The 14,080-nt window shown below is 41.4% G+C and overlaps 1 protein-coding gene across 1 annotated transcript in view; it reads right to left on the bottom strand.

Annotated features, from left to right (window-relative positions):
• Positions 1-1,457: 1,457 nt before the first annotated feature.
• rims3 (regulating synaptic membrane exocytosis 3) overlaps positions 1,458-14,080 on the bottom strand; it is a 32,524-nt gene continuing 19,901 nt past the window's right edge. Inside the window, exons 3-7 of the mRNA XM_072370656.1 lie at positions 4,328-4,469; positions 4,132-4,244; positions 3,550-3,651; positions 3,318-3,457; positions 1,458-2,344 (exon numbers count right to left, since the gene is read on the bottom strand). Coding sequence (XP_072226757.1) covers positions 2,132-2,344; positions 3,318-3,457; positions 3,550-3,651; positions 4,132-4,244; positions 4,328-4,469 — 710 coding nt within the window. The 3' untranslated portion in view covers positions 1,458-2,131. The remainder of the gene's footprint in view (positions 2,345-3,317; positions 3,458-3,549; positions 3,652-4,131; positions 4,245-4,327; positions 4,470-14,080) is intronic.

Raw genomic sequence — 14,080 nt, 5'->3', positions numbered from 1 at the left:
TGTGGGTTTCAACTCAGGCTATTTCTCTAAACTCAAAAAAAGCCACGAAAATGGCAGCGGATAACTCCATCTTAAAGAAAGTAGGAAACATCGGCAGATCAGTTTGGAATGCTGCTCCTCAGCTGTCAGTGAAAACCTGACTACTGCTCATTAAATCAGAACAGCTGATGGGTCTTTCTTTGCTTTTTTTCTCTGTTTTCAGATCTCAAATAAATGCCTGAGCATGGAATTATTTTAGTAATTACAAAGCAGGGTTAGTAATTGTAAATTCGGTGAGAAAAGCATCTTTTCCCGCGACTTGCATGCTTTTTGTGACTAAGCCTTTGCTGTGCACGATTTTATTTTTGTCAGTAAATTCTAAAGTCTAAAATCAGTGGCAGAACTGACCTGTTTCCGCTGTTCCAGGACGCCTCCACACGGATTTTTAAAAATACACTCTTGTTGCATTTTCATGCTGGAATTCAAAGATTCAGAGAAATGCAATGAATGCGGTGTGACTCAAGGAAAAAAAAGCACATAAAGGAGTGGTCAAACTATACTCAGCTGTTTATATATAAAACATCATTTACAGTAAAGTGCGATCCAAATCAAACAGCTAACCCAGAAACGGGGACCACACCAAATGTTATTGACATTTTGCGCCTGAAACGGGCAAAACTACCATCACATGGTAGATTACTGTAAATGCTAACAAAGTAATACTGGCGTAAAATGAAAAACTACACGTTGACACATTTACAGCAGGCTCAGTGGAACAAACAGGAGGGACCGAAGAGTACGAAACTGTGGCTGTGATCCGCCCGGAGGCGGAGGGAAGCGGAGGCACGCTCGCTGTCTCCCCTGCGTCCCTCAACAAGCAGGAAGAACATTTTGTGACATCAAAACAGGGAGTAGAAAAAAAAAAAAACTACAAGTCCATCTAGGGGTCTAGGTGCTGGTAGAGCTCATGAGACATTGACCCCTCCTGGATGATGAACACAAGAATCCCAAACTGCTCAGTGCTCCAGCAGTTTGATGCTTGCGAAGATGAAGGCAGGATCGTAAATGTGCTCAGCAGTGAGTGTGTGGCTGGCCCACTAATTTGTTCTCCTCCTCTGCAGATAGCGATGATAGTCACCAAAGCCTTAACCTTTTCCCTAACTCAGTGCAGTGCTCTTTTCTCAGGACTGATTGCAACACAAAGCGGCACTATACTCCTGTTACATTGGTCAAGGCAAGCTAAATAAAGAGATTGAAGCACTTTTAAAATGTCTCGCAAGCAAACATGCAAAATGCAGCCAATACATATAGAAAGACAAATAAGTATTTTACTATCTATTTAAAATATGTATATATATATATATATATATATATGTATATATATATATATATGTGCCCTGTGAAAATGATCAAATAGCAGTGTTGCTACCTCACATAATAGCCATTATGTGAATATCCACGCCTGTTAGCCAAGTATGTTTTTGTATTTGGCCCACCATTCTCAGCCTGTGTGTGTAGAATGTGTCTTCTTTTTTTTTTTTTGCATTACATCTAAGTCATCGACTCTGCTACATATCCATACTTTATATTGTATACTAGTTCACTGACTACTTATATTAATAATAACAACAATAACAATTGCTTTGGTTTTAAAAAATAAAGTTTTTTTTCTTAGTTTGGCATAGAGAGTTTAGAAACTGGCATCGCGATGGCCCTGGGATGACACGTGCCATGGAGATCTGGTAAGTTGGAATGCAGGATGCGGCACCCGGTGAGTCCTGTTATGAAGTGCCGAAACACGCGAGTGAAAAATGCTACATGTTCGGTTCAATTTTGTCTTCTTCGAGTTGGAAATGCTGATCGTTTTGTGAGCTAACACTGAGTGGGTGTGAATATGAGCATACAGTAAAGTATAATGGTCGGGTGAAAGTTATGGCAGGGTGTTTGTGTGTGTGTGTGTGTGTATTATTGTTAATTTGAATGGAATCAGGTGTTTGTCACGTGTGTCTTTCTGCACAGCTTCCAATGGGTGTTTGTGTGGGTGTATGCCTACCTGTGTTGCACTTCAAATACAGTTAACGTGTATATACAGTACGTGTGTCTGTGTCTGCATGACTGCCTGCGCTTGTGCATGTGGGTGTCTCCTGGATGTCTAGGTGCATGAGGGGCTGGTGGCGCTCTCCAGGGAGGACTGGGAGAGGCGTCTGGTGAGGGGTCCGATGCTGGGGTCTGCCAGAGAGGAGGTAGGGAACAGCTTGTACCAGCCGCTGACTGTGGCAGACAGGTCCAAGTCCTCCAGAAGGATTTGGGCCATTCCCATGAAGCACTTGTGGTCCATACGCCCATAATCCCCCCACACTATTACCTAGAAGAGAAATCGCAGTAGAAATAAACCTCTATAGCCCTTTTTACACTGGTAAAAGAACTCACATACACTGGCTAATAGCTTTTGAATTAATTGGGGAAGTGTTTAATTGGCATTCACATTATCACAGAGGACATTATCCTTTGTCTGAGTTTATCCATCCAGCTCCCTGGTGCCAGTTAAGTCTGACTGAAACCTTTCTGTTTTTGTACACCAAACAGAACCCATGGAAAAATAAACATGCCCACATGTTTCAAAGGTTCCCTGTCTGTGTTCTCAGCCTGTATGTCGCCCCAAACTATGTTAAGCTGTCCTCATTAAGTCCCTCTTTGGAAATTCATGTTCACCAGACAGAGGTGACTCAGTGCTGCATCAGTGTGTGTTTACAAACAGCAAGCATCACGGATACAGCTGAGGGACAACAGCATTGTTAATAAGGGGCAGTGTGTTAAGCCATCTTTCATCTTTAAACCCTGACTGGTTAAAAGTCTATGGGGCTCATTTAGAAAAACGCATTGTTGGATACTGCTGTGAACCAATTAGGATTCTAATCTGATTGGTTCTGTTTGATGACAGTTAAGAGGCTGTTTATTTATGTCGCGCAAATACAAAAAAGCCGCTTTTTTAAAATGTCCTTTAAGTTCCTGACACTCATTCCTGTCACCCAGCTCTATTTCCCACTCATGATACAAAAATGTATACATGTGTCTGTGCACTTTTAAAATCAATTAATGGAAGTCTAAAGCCATGTAAAAAAGAACAAGGCACATTTTCATTTTGACGTGATATCGATCATGTCAACTGTGCTGCAAGATATTTAGATTCATGAGAAAACTATTATCCTCCCCAAACATTACTGAGGAGACAGGACGGTGTACATTAGGATGTGTTAGGTTTGTATTTTGGGCAAAGGCGAGGCAAGCAAATAATGATGTAGGGTGAAAAATTGGAGAGGACAATAAACGCCACTTACCTGTAAGACTTTGCCCTGAGGACTCTCATCAAACAACAGAGCCTGCTGGTAGGTGGGGTCCAGAGTTTTCTTCACTGCTTTGGTTTTCTTCTTGGCCAAGCACATTCCATTCTCCAAGACATACACCTTCACGTAGGTTGCTGAATGAATAAATAAGTCAACAAATAAGCAAGCGTTCTGGAGGCGCTATGTGAGTAAACAGTAATGTCATTCTAAAAGGTAAAGTTGGTACCTGGTATGTTCTTGGAGCCTGGTTTTGGAATTAACCCCCTGGCCTGGTTGACTTCCACCTCCAGCTGCCCTCCTCTGTCTACCATACCAACATGGACATCCCCTAAAGAGAGGGAAAACAACAGCACAAATCTGATTAAAAGAACCTAAAAGTTAAAACTCACGTAAAAACTGAGTTCTGAGGCACTCAGTTAAGAAATCAATTGAAACTGGACTATAAGGTGCAGTACTCAATGTCTAACAGCAGAGGGCCTCCCGGAGCTGCAGGATGGTATGAAACAGCAGGGATGGAGGAGCACACGGTTCCGTGTTGTTGTCTTTTACCAATGACCTTTGCATGAAAGATTTATATCTCATGCAAGAATAACTCCACTCATGCTGAGCGAATAAACAAGTACTGTGTTTTAGATGCAACTGTGCACCTGAGAGTTTACATGTTAGGAAAAGGATGGTTTATGTAACTGATTCCCATTTGAAGAGATGACAGTCGACATCACCTGCAACTGTCTGGTTGGTAATGAATAATAACTGACTGCTGAACAGGATAAGTAAGTGATGCTGGTTGTCCTAAGTGTTGACTTACCCATAGGGGGTGTAGCTAATGTTTGCCGGCCTACGATCTGAGCAGGGCCGAGTCCATCCAGAAAGTCACTGAACTGGCTCTCAGGCCCGAGGCGTGTGGTAGGGAAAACAAACCTGAAAGAGGAGAAACATGACTGGTGATGGATGAATAGATGCTGAATATAAATGGATAGAGGAGTAACTTGTAGGACACTCACGTTCCATCAGAGCTATTTGAGTTGGTGCTGCCATCAGTGGAGTCCTTGCTGCCCTGCCGTGTCACCCGGTTCCTCATCTCCACGGCGATGCCAGTCTCTGTGCTCCTTCGGATGGTGCTGCGGAGCTTCTTTGTTCCACCGTCTGAAAAACATAGGTCACTTCTTTGAGCTGCCTTATTGCAGCAGGATAATCCACTGTATAATAATCAGAGGAGATGGCTGATAAGGAAGTCGGGGTATTAGACAGAACCGACAGCTGCCTGATGAACCATCCACATGGACATGCAGCTCATTCACTTTAAGAACAGTTGATATTAAATTATCTGACCCTCAAGTAACAACACATACATGAACAAACACCTGTAAGTGACAGAGTATAGATGTTTCCCCATCCAAAGGCTTTCCCTTATCAAAACTGCTCTGTAGAAACAGAAGGAACTGCTTTGAAGCTAACACTGAAGCAAGAAGGCAGTTTCGCCTGATACTCACTGGGATGTCACTGCACCATTAAAAAAAAACCTCTCCACTTTCCTGGTATTACTAAACTCCATTTCAAACACACAAAGACTATTTGGCAGCTGCTGTTGTGAGTGGGGAGCAATAAAGTGTGAGGCAGAAACACCCACTAACAACTGGCAGCATGAGTAGTGTCGTGGGTGTCAGAGTAGAGAGGAAGTCAACAAGCTGAGGACAGGTGACAAGGGTGGAGGACGAGGGGGGGGGTTAAGCTTTACATCTCTGCTGACGCCAGGAGAATGACAGCGAGCTGGAGAGCTGCTGACCCCAGTAGAAGCTTTCAGGACATCATCCTCTTTGATGACACACGGTATCTACGAGTGCTTTGACATGCTGAAGTTGAGGCTGCGCTGTCATTAAATTACCTGTGTCACCTCCAATGTTTATTTCCTGATCTTTCATACAGCATTACTCTACCAGATTAGTTTCAATAAGTAGACTTAAATTAATTCTTTATTTTAAGGATATTTAAATACAATTCTTTCAAAATTAATTGAATAAAGACGGGTTTTTCTTTTTTTGTGTGTCGTACATGTCAAGTATAGCCGAATTCACTGCACAGACCTCTTTAAGTTCTTCAATCAGTCTTATCTTATCTAATAACACTGCAAATAAAATAAGGTTTTTATAAGAGCTGAACATCAGTCGTAAAGTGGCCAACAGTTCCAATGGGCTGATTGTCAACCACAAACTGAAAAATACGTTAATGAGAGTAGTTTTCTTGGAAATTTGGCAACATCAATCTACACTATGAAATTTTGAACTTTTGAGCATGTGTGGAGTTGAGCATATAAATGAATGAGTCAAACCCAAACCACATTATCTTGGTCTGTCGGTCTGGTTTTCGTCTACCATGTTGACATACATGTTAAGAGTCTGAGTTCGGCTGGACTAACACAATGATTTTTTATTTTATTTTTTTTTCTGATGTAAACATATTTAAGGAGTCCTGATTAAAACTCCATTAATAATCTTTGAAAAAAGCTGAAATCTGTGATTGGAAAAGCCGGCAATCTTTGCAGAAGATCTATTAGCGAAAACATGTTAGCTGTTAAAGCATTTAAAAAACGTTTGGCCACTGGCATGCAAAAGCACCAAAGGCCCGCTCTAATAGCCAGTGTTTATATATGGTGATGCAACACAGAAGACCGGCAAGGACCACGACCTGAAGCTCTTTTAAGATCTAAATAGCAACTAAGATAAAAATGAAAAAAAATTCATATTCCCCCCCATCTGTACACTAATAAAAAGATATATATCTATATCTATATCTATCTATAGATATATAGATAGATATATATATAATTTTGTACTCCTGTGAATAGATCGCTCTCTTTTTTTAAACTTTATTAAGATATTTTGCAAAGAATCACATCAACTGACAATGAAATGATCTCATGGTCAGGACCCCAATACGAAATCTCAGCATTTCATCATGTTTTTGTTATGAATTGCATTCACTAGAAGTTAAGTGGAGGAATAAGCCAAATGTCATGTTGAGTTTATAAAGCAAGTCGCAAAAAGGACGAACAAGACAAACACAGAGAGAAACACCACAAGCATTTTAAGTGTCATCTGCACACATTTACTATATAACATTTACACACACTTAAGCACCGTGTCCTTTTATCTGCATGTGAACAGTGTTGATGACAGGGCGACAGTTCCCTGAGGGATGAGAAAGCAGCTGAGTGGTCATGTCAGCAAAGCTTGCTTTATAAAGACGTTAACAAAGTCTGTTATCGGGGACAACCCTTTAACAAGGGTTTCTGCATGCTTTAGTTTTGTTTCTTTCTCCGCTGAACTGACTAGTTCTGAGGTTATTCATAGGTCATCAACAGATTAGCTTCTTCAGTGTTAGCATTGCATCTGCACAGCTCATTACGACGGTGGCTGTGGAAGCAGCAGAAACTCTTCTGGGGCCCAGAAAGATAAAGGACATAGTGAACTCACTCCAGCTGACTTCTAAGAAGCTGTTGTTAATTGTTCGCAGGGTAAGAACACACCCAGGTACAGCCTTCCCACCTCATTAGCCTGAGAGACTCTAGTCTCATTAAGCATCCTCACCGTCCCTGTCTCATTGCCATGACAACCACAGACACCCTGCATCATCACCATCACTATGGAGATAAACAAAGGCAAACAAAGCAACTCAATGAGACTTTAGGGAGTTGCGATGATGATGATAGAAGGTTTTGTATAAAGTATGAGTGCCACAGAGGAGAGAGGATGAGTCTTGAAGAGGGATGGGAGAAAAGAAAGATGAGAAAGATGGGGTCCCACGAGTGTTCGGGATGAGGAGAGGAGCGCTGCCTTCTGATGCTTTCTATTTATAATCCTGCAGTCAAGAATATTTCCAACAGACATGCATGTGTGTGTGTGTGCGTGCATGTCTTTGTAGCATGACACCAAGACAAACTCCATGCGCTCCTGCTGCCATGACAACCCCCGCCCTCGGATCTGGACCCAGACAATGCCACCTGAGACAACTGGCGCCATGGCGACAGGCTCATCCCCTTTCACTTTCTTTTTTTTTTTTTTTTTTAATTAAATTCATAGAGGCAACACTTTACTGGAACTCCTGCAATTTACATCCTCTCTGCAACACTGACCTCCAACTCTGCCAATTATGGAGCCTCAGGGGGATGCTGAAGAATCCGAAACTGTTGCGCAAACGTCAGACAGCAAGTGTTTGGATTTATCATCACAGTAAAGTGTACAATTAATTCACACAAGAGAAACAAATCCTGAAGAAAACTATCAAGAAGCTAACAGTTTCACTTATTATCCACACTTGTTACTTATTTGTCTGTTGCTCTCCCCCTCCATCAAAACAGCCCCCCACCACCACCACTCCCATGGTGCGAAGCAGTGATCTCTTCCTTCCTAATCCCCTCCTCCTCGTCTGCGTTTTCCCTCCATTCGTTTCCATGGCAATGCCTTCTGCATTGCACCAAGAGCCCCAGCATGTTCGCTCATAAGCCTTTCCCCTCGCGCCATGTCTTTCTTTCCTCATATTGTCCTCTTTACAAGTGTTAATTCCCTATCAGCCACCACTTTTTCACACATCTTTGCCTGTAGCTCTTCCTTCTTTTACAGCTTTTATCCGCAACTTCGTCTTCTGCTTACAGCCCCCTTTTCTACTCTGATGCGCAGATGGTTGTTTTTTTTTAAATAGTTTTTTAGTTCTTTGGCTTCCGTACACCTTTATCACACAACGCTTTTTCACCACACACTCATCAGTCTCTATAAATTATTGAAGGTATTTTCTCCTGTCCTGCTGGTGAACTGACTCGCTTATTCAGTATCAACATCAAACACACACACACAGATCCTGGAAGAAGTAATTAGAGGTCGATGCCATTCGAGTGGCTAAAAATTACATTACACAATGTGCTAGAGGAGGGGTGTTCTGGGTCTGTGTGTGCCACGGACCTGTTAAAGTGTCTCCTGTTGGCCTCACTATGATGAGTAATACCACGGTCGCAGTAAACACACTCAGGAATCTAACGGAAATGTGCAGCCTGGTGAGCGCTCACATGCTCAAAACTTTCTTTTTTTTGTGAGAATATTCGGGAGCTACTTATGAAGTTCACGTGTTTGATAATCGTGATAAAGGCAAGAGCAAGGCACTGGGAGGAATAGACTAATAGGAAACAGAAGTGGTAGAGATGGAAAGAATTAATAGCTTCAGTGGCGAGAATTAATAGCAGAGAGTGAATAAAGATAGGTGGGATTACTGAAAACGCCAACAATGCAGAAAAGAGCCACACACTGCGACGATAGACACGCTCTCACGGCTTCTGTGTGTGAGTGAGTGTGCGCGCGCGTGTGTGCTCAGCAGATCATTAAAGCTGCTCTGACATTTGGAGAGAACGCTGATGAAGCCTCTCTCATTATATGCTGTAATATAGAATGCTGTTTTTAGACTCCCCGACTACACCGACATGCCTATTGGATGCACCGGTGACGGCAACGATCCACCATGCATAGCAACAGTAACCAAGGATGGATGTTGGAGATGAAAGATCTGTTGTGGTATCTTTACCACGGGACCCCTTCTAAATTTAACCGTAGGGAGATTAAGGTAGAAGCTTAAGTAAGACAAGAAACTGAGCATTATATATATTTCTGTGACTCTGAGCGTTATTCGTGCATCACAGTTTCAGTTTACAAAGACTTACTTGACTTCAAAGTTGCAGTTCTTTCTCTGGGCGCTATTATGAATTTTATTAAATATGGGTCACGTCAACCAAAAAATAAGATTGAACTAGCCTACCAACTAAAAATATGTGAAGATGGTTTTTAATGGTTTTATACACTATACGGGACATCTACCTTTGACATTCAGCTTTGAGAAATCATTAATCATGATAGGCAGTATGTTTTGCTCAAGGGCACATAAACTGCCATAAGTAATGGTCCAATCATTATGTATTAATGCCTGAATCAGAGTTTAATGACAACTGGTGGATCGGTGGAATGACCAGTTCAAAATGATGAGCTTTTGGGAAAGGTGCTTTTGTTTTGCATCGAGTTGGATAAAACAAAAGCAATCAATGTAAGTATTTTAGTCTACCTTAGCAGAAAGACAGGAAACTAACCAAACAGCTTCTCAGCTAGGTACAAAACAGAGGTGGATTTACTAATGGGGGGCTGGACCCGCCAATGGACCCCCTCCCCCCTTTTTTTTGTTATCAAAGCCAGAGTACTGACCCCATCAACAGGGTTGATTGGGCATCACACACTCCTAAGGAGTTAGGGAGGGGGTGGATGGAGGCATGAATCCACCGACTTCCATGTAAGGCATCAGAGGTAGAAAACCATCTCACGCATTTTACAAACTTTTCCACTTCGCTCTTACTCGCACATGGTTGGGTTTAGAGGTTATAAAACACATAGTTATAGTTGGAAGAATGTACACGCAAAATGCCCTGTCGCACGTTTTCTGGTGAGACTGGACTGTGGCGCTCCACAAACAGTCAGTGTACTGCAGACTGACGCAGCTGGTGACATAGAAATGATTCTGCAACATTTCCAAAAGCCTCTAAAACATTTTGTGTACAGATTAGCCTTTACGTGTATCTACCAAACATAGTACAAAGCCTTTATTGTTGTTGTACCATGCAGACTACATCGTACAAGCTGGGAAAATATTAACACGCCCATTTGTGAGCTTCATGGGTGCTGAAGCTCAGGTAGGTAGATTTTAATAATATCCCATATCTGCCAAGGGCAAAAATGTTTGCCAAGCTAACTAACCAAATACTGGCTCCAGAAACATATTTACAGGTACTAAGGGTGGCATTAATCTTCTCATCTCTCTCTCTCTCTCAGCCAAGAAGTGAATAAATATACTTCCAAACAAAAAAAGTGGTCCATTCATAAAGCTAACACAGTGGTACTTGCAGAACACCTACCTACACATTAAGAAGCCTAATCAGGTCAAAGAACAGAACTTCGGTTTTTCCATTGTATTTATGCTTGAGTGCACTCACACGCATGTGTTTCTGGTGTGTTTGTGCTCGTCCTAAATCTCAAATTCATCCGTTCACCGTCCCACTTTTCTAGGATAGTTACTGAACTCGACAACAGCATTCAGCGACATAAACAACAAAAATATTCCAAGCTTTGCTTTGTGTTTAATGAAAACGCAGAGGAATTAAACAAATCTAATCTCCTGTGTTAGTGACAGTGTGCGGGAATTGCAGTAACAGCTCAGACAGGGACATACAGTAAGCCAGGGAGTGGTCCTTGAGAAGAGATTGACTTCTTCTCAACACGACATTGCATAGGAAATGATTTCTTGAAATCGAGACTGATTGTGGATGCACAGGATGTCTTTCAGTGAGGTAACATGTGAGCAACACTTGGTTTCATCTAATGGCAATTAATTACAATGAATGAAAGCGTAATCTAATCCAGATGTAATTTCGTCTTGATTACTCATCTGCGTGCCTGATGACAAAGAGATGCAAGATGGCACTGCTTTTTAAAAAGCTTCAGATGCTGTACATTGTACAAATAAATTACGACTAACACTACAAGACAGAGAGAACATCCATCTTTTGCATTTGAAAAAAACATGTTCAACGATTGTGGCATAAATTAGGTCTAAAATTCTGCATTTAGAATGAGATATTAACATTTCCCTCTGATCTGATCTATTTTCAGGCTACAGCGCATATCCAAAAAAAAAAGAAAAAGATAGAGCAATAACTTTTGTCCTAATCCCCAAAACAAACAGAAAACTGAAGAGATTATTTCTATCGCTCATATTTCTTCACTTGGGCCTAAGAAAGGATAACATTAATGTCTAAAAACAAAGCTGCATCTCTTATTCAGTATTTTCTGCAGTGCAGCGGCAGTGCTGCTGTGCCATGAAACACATGAAACAGATTTCGAAATCAATCACGAAGCGTGTTCAAATTAGCCGGAAAGAAAATGTAAGAGTGTGAGTGTTGCTTTCTATGCACCAAAAGCTTGTTCCTCTGTCTGCTTTTTCTTTCCTCGCATCACCACACGTCAGAAGGCAGAAGGCTTGCGCTGGATTTGCTAGAATGTTTTATAATGTTTTCATAAAAAACTAATGTTAACAAGTGAAGCTAGCAGTGGTGCTGTTTTTTCTTTTTTAAAACTGTCTCAAAGTAACACTGGAAAGAAAAAAAGTTGTAATCTTTACTGGAAAAAGCTACCATAGAGTTGTATATTTAGCCAAATTGTGGCCAGTCATTTCACCTGTACACTGTCAGCAAAAGAAGTCAAAAGTTCTGCTTCTGTAGGAGCGCCAAGTGAAGCTGAAAGTCAGCGAATGGTGAGTGAACAATTTGGACATTAATAAAACTGGTGCAGTGTAACTTTCAAGGCTAATACTTCAGAGACGCTATAACCTGATGGACAAAAACTGGTGCACAGCCAAAAAACGGCGGGTGGAACTGTAGAGCTGTCATTCTGAGAAATAAGTTGTGCTGAAACAATCCCACTTTTAATAATGCTGGGCTCGCAAGGCGCATCAAAATGAGGAATCTTCCTACCAAACAATAACTCAGGATATGTACTGGTATACCCATCGAGCTGTTTTTACTGCGAGTCAAGGTGTAATAACACCCAGATTATATGCATTTTACAAACACGAATCAAGGCGACTCATTTTACATGAGAAAAACTAAACGTTACATAAAAAATCTTACCGGGGTGCAGTTTTTTCTCTCCAATAAACATAGAATCTGAGGGCTCTTATCTACCGGCTCAACTGTCTCATGCTGTATGAGGTGTACATTATTATTCTATTCATGTAATAGAACAATTCCCGTCCAAAAAAACTCACGTAGAGGACTCACAATAGTTACTGAACCTCACACTTAAGTGGAACTCGCCCCAAAATTCAGTCAGTCCCCTCTGGCCCCTGTATAAAAGTCTCCAATTTAATTTCATAAGCAAACATTTATGGACCCCAGTACATAAAATAGATTTTCTCTCTGTTGCTCATTTGTCCTTTCATGACAACGACACAGGGCAGATCCCTTTTGAATTGTATCGAGTGATAGGCCTTGTCTGTGCAGCTGCTGTGTATCATTACTTTTCTATTAAGCTGTTACATACAGAACAGTGCAGACACAATAGTGTTGACTGTTCAAGTTCAGCGGTTTCGTGTCTCAATATACACCAACCTCTGTGGCTTCATCCAGACTCTATACACTGTACACCCAGTGGGCTGGATTTGCAAATTGTCAAAATTCAGGAGGAACTAAGAGATTTTTTATTTTTTTTGCAAATTCACAGTGATAACAAACAATCATGAAGTCTTTACTTAACCAGTGACAGTGCAACGTTAACTTCAGTGATGTTGGCAACAGTTAAACATGAAATCAGACACCATTTCTAATTGCGTTTAAAGTCAAGATAACTAAAACAGCGTCTCTTTTCTTTAAACTCTTTGCGATGTATATTACTAGTTTTGCCCTGTGTTATGAATTTGTTGAACCTCTTTCCTATATAGCTGTGCTATTTTGTCTTATTTAGCTCAGCTTGCATTCAAAATGTCGAAAAAAGTTTATTTTTTATTCAACAACTTCTGGCAAGAAAAGGTCAGTTGGTAAGTTGCAGAAGGCTCACTACTGGCAAGGTGCTCCACTTTGTCTCCAAACTGCCACGTGTCTCTTGTCTGGCCCACTTTTAGCACAGAAGAACTGTCGGTTACCTTTCAGCTTAATGTTGAGGCTGCTTCTGCCTTCTTTGGCACCCGCTGTGGATTCTGCACAGGTCCCCGAATTTGCACAAGTCGGCCACTGATGCCCTTGTGAGACGGACTTGTCAAGTCTCCCCATGAATCAAGATGAATTCAGCTGCCTCCACTTTTATTTCTACCTTATTTTTAGTTCCATTCTTTTCTTTTGTTATCATTTGGCTTTAAGTTCAGTAAATGCACGAGAGCAGCAGTCATGTGAAATAATCAGGATCTCAACATTGATCGGAATAATAGTCTTGTGATTATTGCCATAATCAAGAAGCAGCACAATCATCATTTTATTTTGAGCAGGAGAGTGAATATCTAAAAAAAAACATACTGTGTAATATCTAAGTATAGTTAAATGCATTTAAGGTATGGATGCTGTGATTTACACACACAATAGCAGCAAGCAACAGCTGAATGGTTCATCCTGTCTGGCTAAGGATAGAGCATAAAGCGTGGACGAGCTGGTGGGGAAGATCGGGAAAACGTGATAGACGTCTGAGTGAAAGTGAGAACAGAAGAGATGGAGATGAAGAGGGGAGATAAAGGAGAGGGGAAATGAACAAAGCTGGAGGTAACACAAAGAGGGCACTCCAGAAAACGGTGAGTGGAGAAATGAGACACGGAAAGAGCAGAGAAAGCAATCACTGGTCAGCTTTGTTTTGGCATGGTAGCCTCCAGAAGCCTCAGTGGGGATGTGAGAGAGCAGCCAACAGGCTTCAAAAGAAAAGGGCATATTTAAAAACTACAGAAGGATATTCTCTGTGGATATGAATAGCAATAAAGTGTAGTCGTCTTGTGAAATAGCTATCATTATGAAAGGGCAGTTAGAGTGTTACCACATCCATTTTCATTCAGCAGCGGACCGCCATCCTTGTCCCAGTTCAGATGCAGTGGAGGAGGGTCGAGTTACTGTCTGAAGAATGTCCGATGCTGACAAGCTGTGGAGTGTGTGAGCAAACGCTGCTGCTAACTTTCTCTGTGGAACGCCACTGTGCATCAAG

This window comes from Leuresthes tenuis, unplaced genomic scaffold (assembly GCF_036924035.1).
Source record: "Leuresthes tenuis unplaced genomic scaffold, fLeuTen1.0.hap1 SCAF_18, whole genome shotgun sequence".
NCBI classification, from domain to species: domain Eukaryota; kingdom Metazoa; phylum Chordata; class Actinopteri; order Atheriniformes; family Atherinopsidae; genus Leuresthes; species Leuresthes tenuis.
Note: the sequence above shows the minus strand (reverse complement) of the source record. Positions and strands in the feature narration are given on the sequence as shown.